The sequence below is a fragment of the Ptychodera flava genome, chromosome 18 (assembly GCF_041260155.1).
Source record: "Ptychodera flava strain L36383 chromosome 18, AS_Pfla_20210202, whole genome shotgun sequence".
NCBI classification, from domain to species: Eukaryota; Metazoa; Hemichordata; class Enteropneusta; family Ptychoderidae; genus Ptychodera; species Ptychodera flava.
The window spans coordinates 33889554-33902262 of NC_091945.1; the positions used below are offsets into that span (position 1 = coordinate 33889554).

The 12709-nt window shown below is 36.0% G+C and overlaps 1 protein-coding gene across 4 annotated transcripts in view; it reads left to right on the plus strand.

Annotated features, from left to right (window-relative positions):
- LOC139117449 (multidrug and toxin extrusion protein 1-like) overlaps positions 1–12709 on the plus strand; it is a 34914-nt gene that overhangs the window by 2572 nt on the left and 19633 nt on the right. Inside the window, exons 2-10 of one of the 4 annotated variants that reach the window (XM_070680567.1) lie at positions 868–1006; positions 3573–3674; positions 4110–4178; positions 6100–6248; positions 6675–6717; positions 7649–7791; positions 8251–8348; positions 10734–10847; positions 11247–11314. In XM_070680567.1, the coding sequence (XP_070536668.1) occupies positions 878–1006; positions 3573–3674; positions 4110–4178; positions 6100–6248; positions 6675–6717; positions 7649–7791; positions 8251–8348; positions 10734–10847; positions 11247–11314 (915 nt within the window). In that variant the 5' untranslated portion in view covers positions 868–877. Of the gene's footprint in view, positions 1–867; positions 1119–2023; positions 2141–3572; positions 3675–4109; positions 4179–6099; positions 6249–6674; positions 6718–7648; positions 7792–8250; positions 8349–10733; positions 10848–11246; positions 11315–12709 lie in introns of those variants that run through there. The other 3 variants (XM_070680570.1, XM_070680569.1, XM_070680568.1) reach the window with 3 other exon arrangements.

The window sequence follows — 12709 nt, forward strand, 5'->3', positions numbered from 1 at the left end:
ATCGCTTTCTTGGTAAATTATTGACAAAGCATCAATGGTCAATTATTTCATTGTCAATTAAGAACAAAAAATTGATGCATACAGTGCAGTGCAAGTGGAAAAATTTAGTTCTTCAGGATCATTTCTCATACATTCAAGAGATGTGTACTTGCCATAACTCGCTGCATGGCATGGTGTTGGTAAGATTGTACTTTTTGAAAAAAGTGAATCTTGTTTTGTTTTCCCAGTGTTTAGGTAAAACTTTTTATGGGTCAAAGTTCAAATAGCATCCAATAACACCAAGATATTGGAGTCCGTGGCAATGTTGTTGTACTCCACATCAAATGATAGCATGCTTTTCTATGGTCACTAAGCTTACTGAGAGGCAGACAAAATCAAACACTGTCATTGGATAAAAAAGAAAATTTGTGATGCTTATGTACCAATAATCATGATAATGCTTTGTTCTGATCGATAAAAAATTATGGGTTTTCGACTGATCATAGAAGTGTGGAAAAGTAGGACCGGGGCTCTATGTATGGTAATCAACACTTAAATACTTTTTTAGAGTTGAATGCAGGAGAAATTTCTCACACAAACCAACACGCATACAGACATACATAGCCCTATGATAGCAATTACAATCTAGGGAGCACAATTACAACACCCAGGAGGCAGAAACAACTTTTATTCATCACATACAATTGTATTTGTCACATTTCCCCCTCATAAGATTATTTTCGTCCTTTGAAAGACAATGTCAATATTCCTGTCGAATAATAAGAGGATTTTTCAAATTTTATATCTTTTACACTTGTCACACAATTACGCGTATTCTGTCTTATTACACTTCTATCAGACCGCTATATCTTATGGTTGTAATTTCAGCTGAAATAAGATGACTGACAGTGAAGAGACTCAAGGGGAAGATGAGAAAGATCAGAGGCGTGGTTGTTTATTGTTTGGTCATTCCCTTACTGCTGTGAAACAAGAATTATGGATACAGATAAAACTAGCCTGGCCAACTGTAAGTGCAGAAATGTCAGAAATATCAATGCATGCTGGGATACGTCAATTGATCACCATGATCCTCCTAAGATACACAATGGGTGTGCACATACCAAAGTTTTATGGTAAAGGTAACAAGTACCTCTAAACTGAAGTACGTAGACTTTTACTCAAACTTTCCTCAAAGAAACTCCACTCTTCCCAAATCACTTGAAGAGTAAAAATCATGGGTCACCTTGCATATTTTGTACTCTAGACAAGCATTAAACTGCCCCACATGCATGTGTATACCAATATTTGATATTTAAAATACAAAAATTAAATTTTTCACAAACTGGAGGTAGTAAAACTTCACATATCCTACGAGCTTTTAAGATGAGTCCCCACAAGTAGTAGATCAGAAAAGTTATTGAAAAATTTGAGTGTTTGAATATCTGTTCCAGTGGTATATTCTACCCTCGAAGGGTTAATGAAGAAGCAAAGAAGCTTTCTTATATATTAATTTGTATTTTCATAGGCTACTCTACTTTTCAGGTTGGAAGGGGTACTCCCAGAACAGCTACATGTATGCATATATTAACCTGTCAATTAGGTCTACTGTGCACCCTGTTTTTGATTTCCTTGGACAGACAGAGAAGGTAAAAGACAGACAAATCATTCTGCAAAGAAACTCTCCTCAAACATGTTTATGAATTCCAAGGGTTCAGTAGAGAAGCAGTACAGTACTTTCAGCTAGAGGCCGAAGGGGCTGCACACCCCTATCCATTGTATTTAGAACCCTTGGTACCAGTAATATGTTGTCCTTGTATGTGTCATTGTGTGTGACTTGCAAATATGAGTGACATCGATAATTTAACACAGATACACACTTAAATTGTGCTGTTGACTGGAAATCAATCTTGAAAATTCTTCCCTAATATAGTAATGAGGACTGAGGCCTATAGGCACCATTTTCTGTGTAAGTGAAAAGGCATATCAAAGGCTTACATGTAGGGACACTTATATTATGGGCGTACTTTGTAGACTTGTTCACAGCAGATGTGCACAGATTGTAACTGAAGTAAAGAATCAGTACAAAAAGTTCAACAGAGGTCGTAGCATACTTTGACCCAGTATCTTCACAGATGTCATTCATGTGACAATGAGTGATTGGGTAAGGCTTTGTCCATTATGTTGTCTTTTCTTTTGGCAGATAAACAAATCTGAAGATAGCGTAGAATGTTAAAAGGGATCAGAGGTCTTTCTTTCTCCTTCCTTCAGTCTTCTCCAAGTTGGAAATGTCAGCCTCTCAACATGCTTTGTATTCTTCTAAAACATGAGCATACTTTATTGTCAACAAACTGTTCAAAGATTACGTGATATTGGTGAAGGCCCATTTAGAGCAGTTAATTGCTGTGCCAATTTTCACTCATGAATTTTTACCCTGCGTTAAATTTTCTGATAGGTGACGTAGGCTTGTATGATTTTATTGCATGTTCTTGTACAAGTGTGACTCATACAAAGTATTTTATCTCTTCTACACAAATAAAAATCGGCCCCTCAAAATGAAAACATCAAGCCTAGGTCACTAGATTTTGTGTGTTTAGCTGTATAACAAATACATCTATAAGCAAACACAAATAAGTCTTCTCCACCCAACCATGGGAGGTACTAAATAATGGCCAAAATCTTTGGTCTTGGTTATTTTTGTTCTTGTTTATGAAAAGTAATGTTACCTTAAATCTTCCAAAGTGAAAATTTCAAGGCTATTTGTTTGGCATATTTTTGTCTGAGAAAGAGACAGTGTTTAGAAGCTCAGTGAAGTGATTGTAGCAGAAATATAGTTGCATGAGGTAATTGTTCCATCTTAAAAGGGAAAACCAACAGTAAAATGAAATTGCGTCTGTTAATATGGCAGAACCTGAATAATCATTCAGAGCAATTTCACAATATTCAGAAGTTCGTCATCCAGAAAATTTGTACTTGAAACTTGCCAATCTATATGAAATCAAGAATATCAGATTTCAATCCAAACAATTTGCCTCTTACCTGTTAAGATAGAATGAGCCTTGGGGACAGGTATTTGAACTCTCAAAATTTAACAATTCTTTTTTATCTTCCATATTTTGGGGGCTCTTTGAGTAAGAAACACTGTCTTAATTTTCCAAAAGTGTAAAATTTATTTTTTCCGATAGCATTAACACAGGGGTGATGGACATTTTGAATTTCACATTTCTTGTAAATTTTAGTTAATTTGTGTGGTGACCTCTGATTTTTATTCTTGATTTGGTGAGACAATGGTTGAAAGTTTCATTGTAGGAATTTGAGCAAAGGTTTAACCCTTTGAACCCGGCTCGGACAGAAATGTCGATGACGTCATAGAGTACCAGGGGGTCAGGGTGCAAAGGGTTATTAATGCTTTCACTTTCAAGGTGCATGCTACGTTAAATTGGACAATCAATATTAATTTCTGACAGCTATTTGAGAATAAAGTCTAGAGTAAAAATTCACTGTATAAAGAGCCAACTTTGCTACATTACTTTTGTGCAGGCCTGGCATCTACTGAGCAGGTAGTATTTACAAATCTACATTTGTTTCATTCTTAGATTTTGTTCACAGTGGCAATATCCACTCTAACAACAGTTAATGTCGCTTTCTGTGGAAGACTTGGCAAAGAAGAGTTGGCAGCTGGATCACTTGGCATGTCGGTGAGTTTACATTTCGATTTGGTATCAGTTCAGTATCATTTGCATGCATTAATGCCTCTCATTTGTGAAAACGTGCATCACATTGTCATGTATTGCTTCCACTACTGATACTTGAGCTATGTATGAGTTTGGGATGTACAAATTTTGAGATCTGGTAAAACGCTGTATATCGCTACAAACTTTGCCATGCCACAGACAGGTTGCATCAACTTCCTAAATAAATATTATTTTTACATTTATATACAAAATGGCAAGAAATCTTAAAATTTTGATTGAGACATGAACTGTTGCAAAGAAGCTACAATTGCAAAGATTCAATATAGTGACCGGCATTTTGCAGTTTCAGGTTATTTTAGTAGCAGTTAATCATGTAAATCGATCATCATCAATACATGAGTAGCGTGACACAATCATTGACTCTATCACCTTTCCTAGTTTTGCAACGTGACAGGTACATGTATTGTCTATGGTGTGGGCTCTGCTTGTGATACTCTGTTTGCTCAGGTAAGCTGGCAAGTAATTAAGTCTTGAGAAACTGAAGTTTTAAACTGTCATATCCTAGCCACTATAGTCGGTCAGAGCTCACTTCTGGCTGTTTTATTCCGGGTTTTTATTCCCTCTGTAAATGAAGTTCTTATGATTATCTGTCAAACTACTTCTGAATCAACGTTAAGGTCATAGTGCATTGCATGACCCTTGTTTTGACCCTGCTGTGTAGAGAGGTCACTGGTAGGCTTTGTGATAAAGTAATCAGTATATGTATTGCACTTACTGGGTCAACAATTGCTCTTTAGGAGAGGGGCATCGAAAGAAATTGGATCAATCCAAAGCAAATTTCTCAATTACCATCACATTATACAAGTGTTGCTGTAAAGTCATATTTTTGTCAGCTTTAGGCATTCAGATTCAAGGAAATGCAACATGCCTTGATTGAGTTCCTCGACATTTATCCGTATTGCTATAACTAAGTATTACTTATGAATGAATCTGTATTCAAAAATATTGTCACTTTAATCAATTTGTGAATCCAATTTGAAAGACTTACTTTTCAGCTTGACTAGCCAAGTGCTAGCTGGTGGAGAAAAAGTGTAAATTTATGCAAACCTATGCAATCATCTGATTAAGCTTCGTTTTTTCTTGCATTGTCAACATTTCTAAAGATCTGCTCTCTAGCCTGGTCATATTATGTGAAATTTTCACAGTTCATTTTTTAAATAGTATACAACAAAAGAATAATTTTGACAGGCAATAGAATAAGTCATTTGAATTTTGCTGATGTGATTTTAATCATGTTTTTTTTAATATCAGTCTTACAACCCCTGACATTTACAATGAAAATAGATAACGCACAAAAATTAGTTTCTTCTACATTACCTGAGTTTCATATGAGATGTTAAATTTTATAAAGTGGTATCAAATTTTTGACCTGAATTTATTTTTTTAGTGGTACTGAAATTGAGTTTTTTAACCCCAAATATGTAGCACATTCAGCCTTTGAGTAAACTGCTGCTACCTTATTAAACTTAAGATACTTTGCTCTTTTGAAATATATAATATGAGCGGGTTAAGAATCCTTGTCATCTCAGATGAAAAATATTACTGTGAAAAAAGCAAAGTGAACTTTTGCTTCTTTACTTAACTTGAAATTTTCTGCTTTCTGTGAAAATATGTAGTGTAAGGGAGTTTTCATGTCATCTTTGATAAGATTGAAAACAATTGTTGGTCATACAAGCGCAATATGCCACCTTAAGTTTCACATGCACTGATATTTTAGATACAGTTTTTAAGATAAAATAAGAACAAAATGCTCTGAAATTGACAAATTTTAACTGACATCATCCTTTTCTAAACCATGATAAAGACATGGAGGGTCCTGCTTCAATAGGTTGTTAAAGTTAGAGACATGACACTTGTTGTGACATTATGGTGTAACGTGGTATGGAAATCTCACCATAAGAAATAAGCTTAAACTTAGTAGTGTAATCAATACGGCAAGCAAAGTTACAGGAACACAGCAAATTCCCTTATCAGTTTTATATCACAATTCCATGAACAGAAAACACGTTCAATTCTTAATGATAGCACACATCCACTTTATAGATTGTTTCAGAAACTTCCATCTGGGGGCAGATATCGAGTGCCTAGAGCTAGGAGAAATTTTTACAAACCCCTTTCATACCGTCAGCAATATCTATTTTAAACAACACAGAATGAATTGAACTCAATTTGTAGTTTTAACCACTTTTTGTTCAAATCACTTCCGTGTGCTGTTGATCAGCAGTGTCTTTGTAATTGTGTTTTTTTGTGTGCCATCTAACTTTTTGTATTGCATTTTATTGTATTTCATTTATTGCGAGTGATAGGAAGACGATTTTCCATTTTTTTGGACATTAAAGTTATTCTTATTCTAATTCTAATTCTACAGATATATGGCACAACAAATAAAAAGAAAGTTGGAGAAGTTCTCCAGAGAAGTTTAATTATTATGATACCGACAAGTATACTTATCTGGTGTATCTACTTAAATGTGGAGGCTATTCTGATTGGTTTGCAAATAGATAATAAAATAGCCAGGTATGTAGATTTGTGACTCCAAGAATAATTTCTCTTCCAACAATCATTATTTTGCTGCCATGAAATGACCCATCAGCAGTGGATGGTTTCAAGCAGAAAGTTTTGCTGATTTTCATGCCGGTCGATAAGTATTTTCAGGAAGTTTCAGTCCCAATGGTCTTGGCTGAGAACTACCTCAACTAAACAAAGGAAACATATTATGTTGTACACTGATAACTATAGGAATCCATTTTCACCACAGATTGAGCATGGATTACAAATAACAATTATTTATAACAACACAGACTTACAGATATAATACCATTTTGGTAGTTTTTAATAACCTAAACCTTATACTTTTTCTTATTATTGCCAATGTTTCCTCATCAAATGGATATATACTTTAAAGTGTTCTTCAAAGAAAATGTTTCTCTTGAATTCTTGCAGATATACGACGACCTACGTCCATGCTTACATGTTAGCCGTGCCAGTGAGTACTGCATATCTTTATCCAATTTCATTTTCCGGCACCAGTCCAATTCTCTTCAACAACCAATTTTCACAGAGTGTTTTGTATTAGCTTCAAGTTCAAGTGTCTCCTTTTTTGATTGCAACCCACAACCATTACTAATTGCCATGGGTTGCAAATGTCTGGGATTATGGCCAAAAAACCTCCACAAATTTGAAGTTTTGCTTTAATATGTATTTTAAATGCTCTATACATGTACATTTACCTGCATGTGGTTGCAATCGTTGTATTAGTGGTAAAGAGATTATATGAGCATATTAAGTGAGATCAAACAGCAGCAGTGAGTGTAAGTTGTAATTGGATATAAATGAAGAAGATGTTTAAGCAGTAAAGCACACCCAGCAATGGTATACCACGAGATTTTGACCAATTCACGATATATGCTGGGTGTGATTTATTGCTATTATATAATGACACTATATTGAAATTCTGGCATGGAACGTAAAAAACAGATTTTTGCTCAAGCTGAGAGCTCGCACGTGTGCCAGCTGTGGTATATCACCAATATACCACGGTTCTTTTTGCGTCTTGACCAATCAGATCGCTGTATTTGTGCCATCAATATACTGGTATGATATAATGTGAAACATCGTAGTTTTATACTGTATTTCAACAAATTATGCACTGACAGGTGGTTTAGAATACTATGACTATACTTTAACCTGTGTGAGTTTTCCTACAACGCCAGCGACAACTATAAGATCTAAAAGTATGCATTAAAAGTATGCATCAATCTTGAAATAATGTGTCAGAGATGTAAACATTAATTTCTGTCAAGGTGACATGCAAAAGACTTCAGGCATCATTTCTCTATCTTTCAGAGGTTTAATGTCATGACACTAGCTTTTCTTTGTTTAAATTTGTCTTTCAGGGGTTTAAATTTGTCTTTCAGGGGTTTGCAGGATTCACCGTGGTATCCAAATATCTGCAAAATCAGAGTATAGTCATATCAGTGATGTTGTTCTCCATAGCAGCTAGTCTCATAAGTGTGCCAATTCACTATGTTTTCCTGTTTGTCTGGGACATGCAATTGGTGTATGTATTCATGACAAGGAGTTATACCTACAGTAATACCTTTGCTTACTTTAAACCACCTTTGTTTACCTTTTTTTAGGCAGTCTACCATTACCAAATACAGTTTACTTCTCTCATGATTGCATGACTGGAGCTTTAGTATTTTGAGCGTAAATTACATTGTCTCTTGAGGAATGGTAAATACACATTGATATAAAACCTCTCAAGTTATTCTGAAAGATTTAACAAATTAAATGTTAGTGATGTAAAAACATCACAAAACATAATAATGACTTGAAATGAACCTTATTTCTTTGTGAATTAATTTTCTGCATTGAAGTTCTTTAAGGTATGTTAAACTTGAGATCAGTGAAGTGTCATTTTGTTACTAAAAGATCTATAGACAGCTGCCAGCAAGTGCCTCACAAGTAGTTTACCAAATTCCTACTTCATACAATGTTATTCATTGTCTTACTTCAGAGGGGCAGCACTAGCCTTGTCTTTAGTGTGGTGGTTGCTGTTCATCTCCCTGGTCATTTATATCAGAATGAGAAATTTACATGAGGAAACATGGGGAGGTAAGTTGAGTTAACAATAGTCATGTGACCTCATGACCTGTTGCACTGCTAAGTCCTGAGGCATCACATATGTTGTTAAACATTCATTTTGACCTAGTGTTATTGGATTATGGATTGGTATGATAGCGATTATTCAGTGAAAGCACAGTAATAAGTCCACAAGAATGATGTTTTCCGGCCTGCGTGACTTGACTGTGGTAAAAACACAAGTTATGTTGGTAATTGCTTAAGTTAATATACATTTATCATACTCTGTAAAGAGCTTTTTGATAAAAATGTAGACTAAGCAGATTTTTTGCTAAGAAGTACAACAGAACTGAAGATGCATGAAAAAATCATTCTGAGCACACTTCCATATATTAAACTACTCCATAAATCTTTTAGTTAGCTCTGTCTGTCAATCTACTTGACAGAATCTGTCTATAAGGTCTAAAGTGCCAGATCCTTAGTGTTTCTATCTTTTGGCACATTGCACTTACATTAGTTCTGTCTAGGTAAACTGATGGGCTGGTCCTAATATTAAACACCTATTACCTAATGTCATGAGTGCCATAGCACCTGTTTATTATACCAATTAAGGGGCCATGCATTACCAGAAACTGCCTTGGAGTATAGCGATATGTATCTGGTAATGCACAGCCACAAGGGGTATATAGTATAGAGGTGCTATATATTAATCAAGTAGAGACCAGTTATGAATGTTTTATAACATGCCATACATGTTGTTTTATGTTATAGTTTTTTCTCTGCTTTGATATTATGCACTGCAATAATCCATAATGACAAGTTTACTTAAGTTGAAGATTTCTTCACAGCGCTAAGGGAACTGTCATTATTTATGGCCGGGGGATGGGGGTGTCAAAGGAATGTGAGGGGGTCACTCAAAATATTGAAAACTTCAAGGGGAGGTACTCAAAATGTAGAGAGGAAGAGAGGGGGATTACTCATTTTTTTCTGTGAAATAAATTGAAACACCTCTCAGATTGCACCAGTCCACACATCAATTTCTCAAAATGGTATACCCACCTCTCATGCTCTCCCCTTGGGGTATTTTACTTAGAAAAAACACAAACAAATTAAAAAGCACCTCTCAGATTGCACCAGACTGCACCATTTCACACATCAATTTCTCAAAATTTTCCATGCAACTGTCCCTCCCTCTGTACTTTCAAATTCTTCCCAGTCAGATATCCTAGTGACAACCCTGTCATGATACACATCCAAATCAAAGAGGGATACATTGGTTGATTTCTGGTTATAGCGTGTGAACTTTTATATCTGTTGTTACGTTGTCACTTTGTGCTGTATTTTTGTAAATTTACAAATACATGTATTGGTATTTTAACTATTCAAGGGGGGGGGGGGGTTCAGTCAAAATTTCTGAGTTAGAGAGGTGGGTTACTGAAATTCATCATGATTGGCAGGGGTTACTCGAAATTCCTCCCCCCCCCCCTAGGCCATAAATAATGACGGCTCCCTAACAGTAGTACGGTACCAATTTCTTCACAAAAATATCCTCAGCATACCTAGCAACATCAATGGTTGCTGTTGAATCTTTGTTGTCGATGAGCTAGCTGCGATTCAAGTTCCTATGCTGTTGGAATGGAAAATCCTGCTGTTTTAGAGAGGGGCTTGTCACTCATCCCTGGTGCTCATCATATTCTGGTCGCCTGCCATCGTTTCAAACTGCAGATGACAGTCGACACGTACGGTCACATGAGTGGGCACTTTTCCATCTTTGGCCAAAAACTATTTTCCCAGGGAAATAGTCTTTCAAAAATACCCTCTTCCGTTGATTCCATGAGAACTACGGTAGATCAATATATCTATTTCCTCATCATAAATGTGATGCATTCTGGCGAATCGCAATGTGGAATGTCAGCTATAGTGGCGTGTTATAAAATCATCTACTGTACGTCTTACCATTTGACACCGGGAAAGCGCTTCTTGTAACCTCAAAGTTAAAAATCTTTTCATTTTGGTTTTGATGACTGAATCAAATTTTTCAGCGCAAATTAAAACAGTAATTCAAACAAACACAATGATGGTTATTATCATTGTACAAATGGAGCTCTTTTTACAGTCAATTACTGCTTTTATGTAACTTTTGTAGAATTGTTTACCATCATTGACTGTTAATTAGTATGTTTACCTAAAGTTTGTAATTTCTTTGTTTGTAAACAGTACCACTTCACTCTTGATAATACAGTTCCTCAGAGTGACAGTCGAGTCATGTATATCAGGGATGTAAAAGTGTAGTCACGGTAATTTATATAATATATGCTGTATATTTGATATTTTGTATCCAAGCATTTTCACCAACACTCCCAAGATGTTGTGCGTATATGTTAACTAATGGATCTTGTTATATGGATTGAATCCTAGGCTGGTCTACAGCATGTCTTCAGGACTGGGATACACTGTTCAAGCTAGCAGTCGCTGGCATTTTAGTGATGGCATTGGAATGGTGGGCATGGGAAATTGGTACATTTTTCATGGGTCAGTACAACTTTAATAATTGAATATAATCTGTGTGCTGCTGATGCAGTCGTCATTATATTGTTTAAATTATCTCCTATTGCATTCTGTATGTTTTCACGTAGATCTAAAATTTATCATCCAATACTCATACACAGTGCAATTCGTGTAACTTAAAAAATGAGTGCAGAATGATCCCTTCAAGCAGTAGATAATTTTGCTAAATCTACCATCATGAGAGTTTTTTAAAGTGTATCCATTAATATTACATCAGAGTTTGTTGTGTTTAGAAGATGGTGCAGTGAGTAAAAGCTCAGTACATATACATGTACAAATCCTAGATTTAAATGCATGCAGGGTCACTTCCACACATAAATTCTTTTTGTTTCAAATAGTTACATTTTTCATTTTAACTCAAAGGTACAATTGGTGAAGTAGAACTTGCTGCCCAGGGAAGCTTATTCCAGCTCGCTTTTGTACTTTTTATGGTAAGTGTAGAAGGATACATGTACGAGGCAGATTCTACAAAATGATTGGTATAAGAATATGTCTTAACAGTCTATAGTAATGATCTGTTTAATGTCAAATCCCAAGAGATGTTTTGATTCTGTCAAGAAATTTACCTCGAGGAGGGCAGCTACACCACATAGAAATGTATATCCATCATCCACTACATTTTTTGATGAGACTACTCAATACACTGTAATTTATCTATTTTCATGACCAAATACACATCTTCCCCAGCTTAGGGAGCACACTTACATGAAGTCAAAGGCACAGTATACAATCTTCTAAATAGCAGGAACTGTAAAATCTGTAGTCTTTTAATAATGGAAACTATTTTTTGAAAAAAATTTTGACACTGAAATTCTAAACGCTTTACATGATTGTAAATATATTCTATTTATGGCAAAGTCTATTCATGTACCATATGTTTGCTTTTATAAGTCCTGACTTGGTGACGAGCAGGTCTTTTATGGGGTTCACATCTAGGCCCAGGGCCGGCCAGAACTAATCCGGCAGAATGTGAGAAGATAAGCTAATCTTTTGTCCGCGTTCACATTACGTTCAACGCTGTCCTAACCTAGATCATTTGGTAGCGTCTCCAACTGTCCACAACCGAGCCTGCAGCGGGATTTACTGCAGGTCTGCTGCCCATAATCTGGCTAAGTTCTTCGTACTAAAACATACAGGTCTTTCTTCCCCGACCGCTTGTCCTATTATTGTTAAAAACTTTTTTGAATACGGACTTCAAATGTTTCATCTTACGTTTGCATTGATCTGGGCTACTGTCATGTTTCTATAATTTGTACCGGTTTCTGTAAAATCTTCATTCTAGTAATTCGCCAAATTTCAACATTTCGCCTCTTGGGCTTGAATTCTCACGATTTACTAGAGGTGTAATTCTTCAAAATTGGCGGCAAATTACATTTTCAAGTCTCTTTTGTTTAAATTCAATGGCAGCGCATTCCAGCACCCGCGTGTCTCGTGAATTCCTATGATTATGCATGAAATGTCTCACGCAAGGTTGGACAATAGAAAGAAAATGTAGTCGAACTTTTATCAGAACTGTAGCTGTTAAGTATAGCTTTTCATATTTTCACAGCTTGGATATAAAACAATGGTGTTTCGACATGTCTCATGCATACTAGGTATTAATCATTGTGAAACTAGCGTTGGCAAGTTTTCTTGTCGACAAAGTATTGTAAATTTGGGAGTCGGACTTGGGGACCTTGGAGTGAGCATATCCCCAGGCTCTCGGAGCTAAGAGTTGCCCCAGGCAGCCATCAGGCTGACCTGGGGAAATAAAGTTTCGAGCGCAACGTTAATTCCTGTGTCGCCTGATCTATATTCACTCAATCTACGCGTACTGTGGTCTGAAG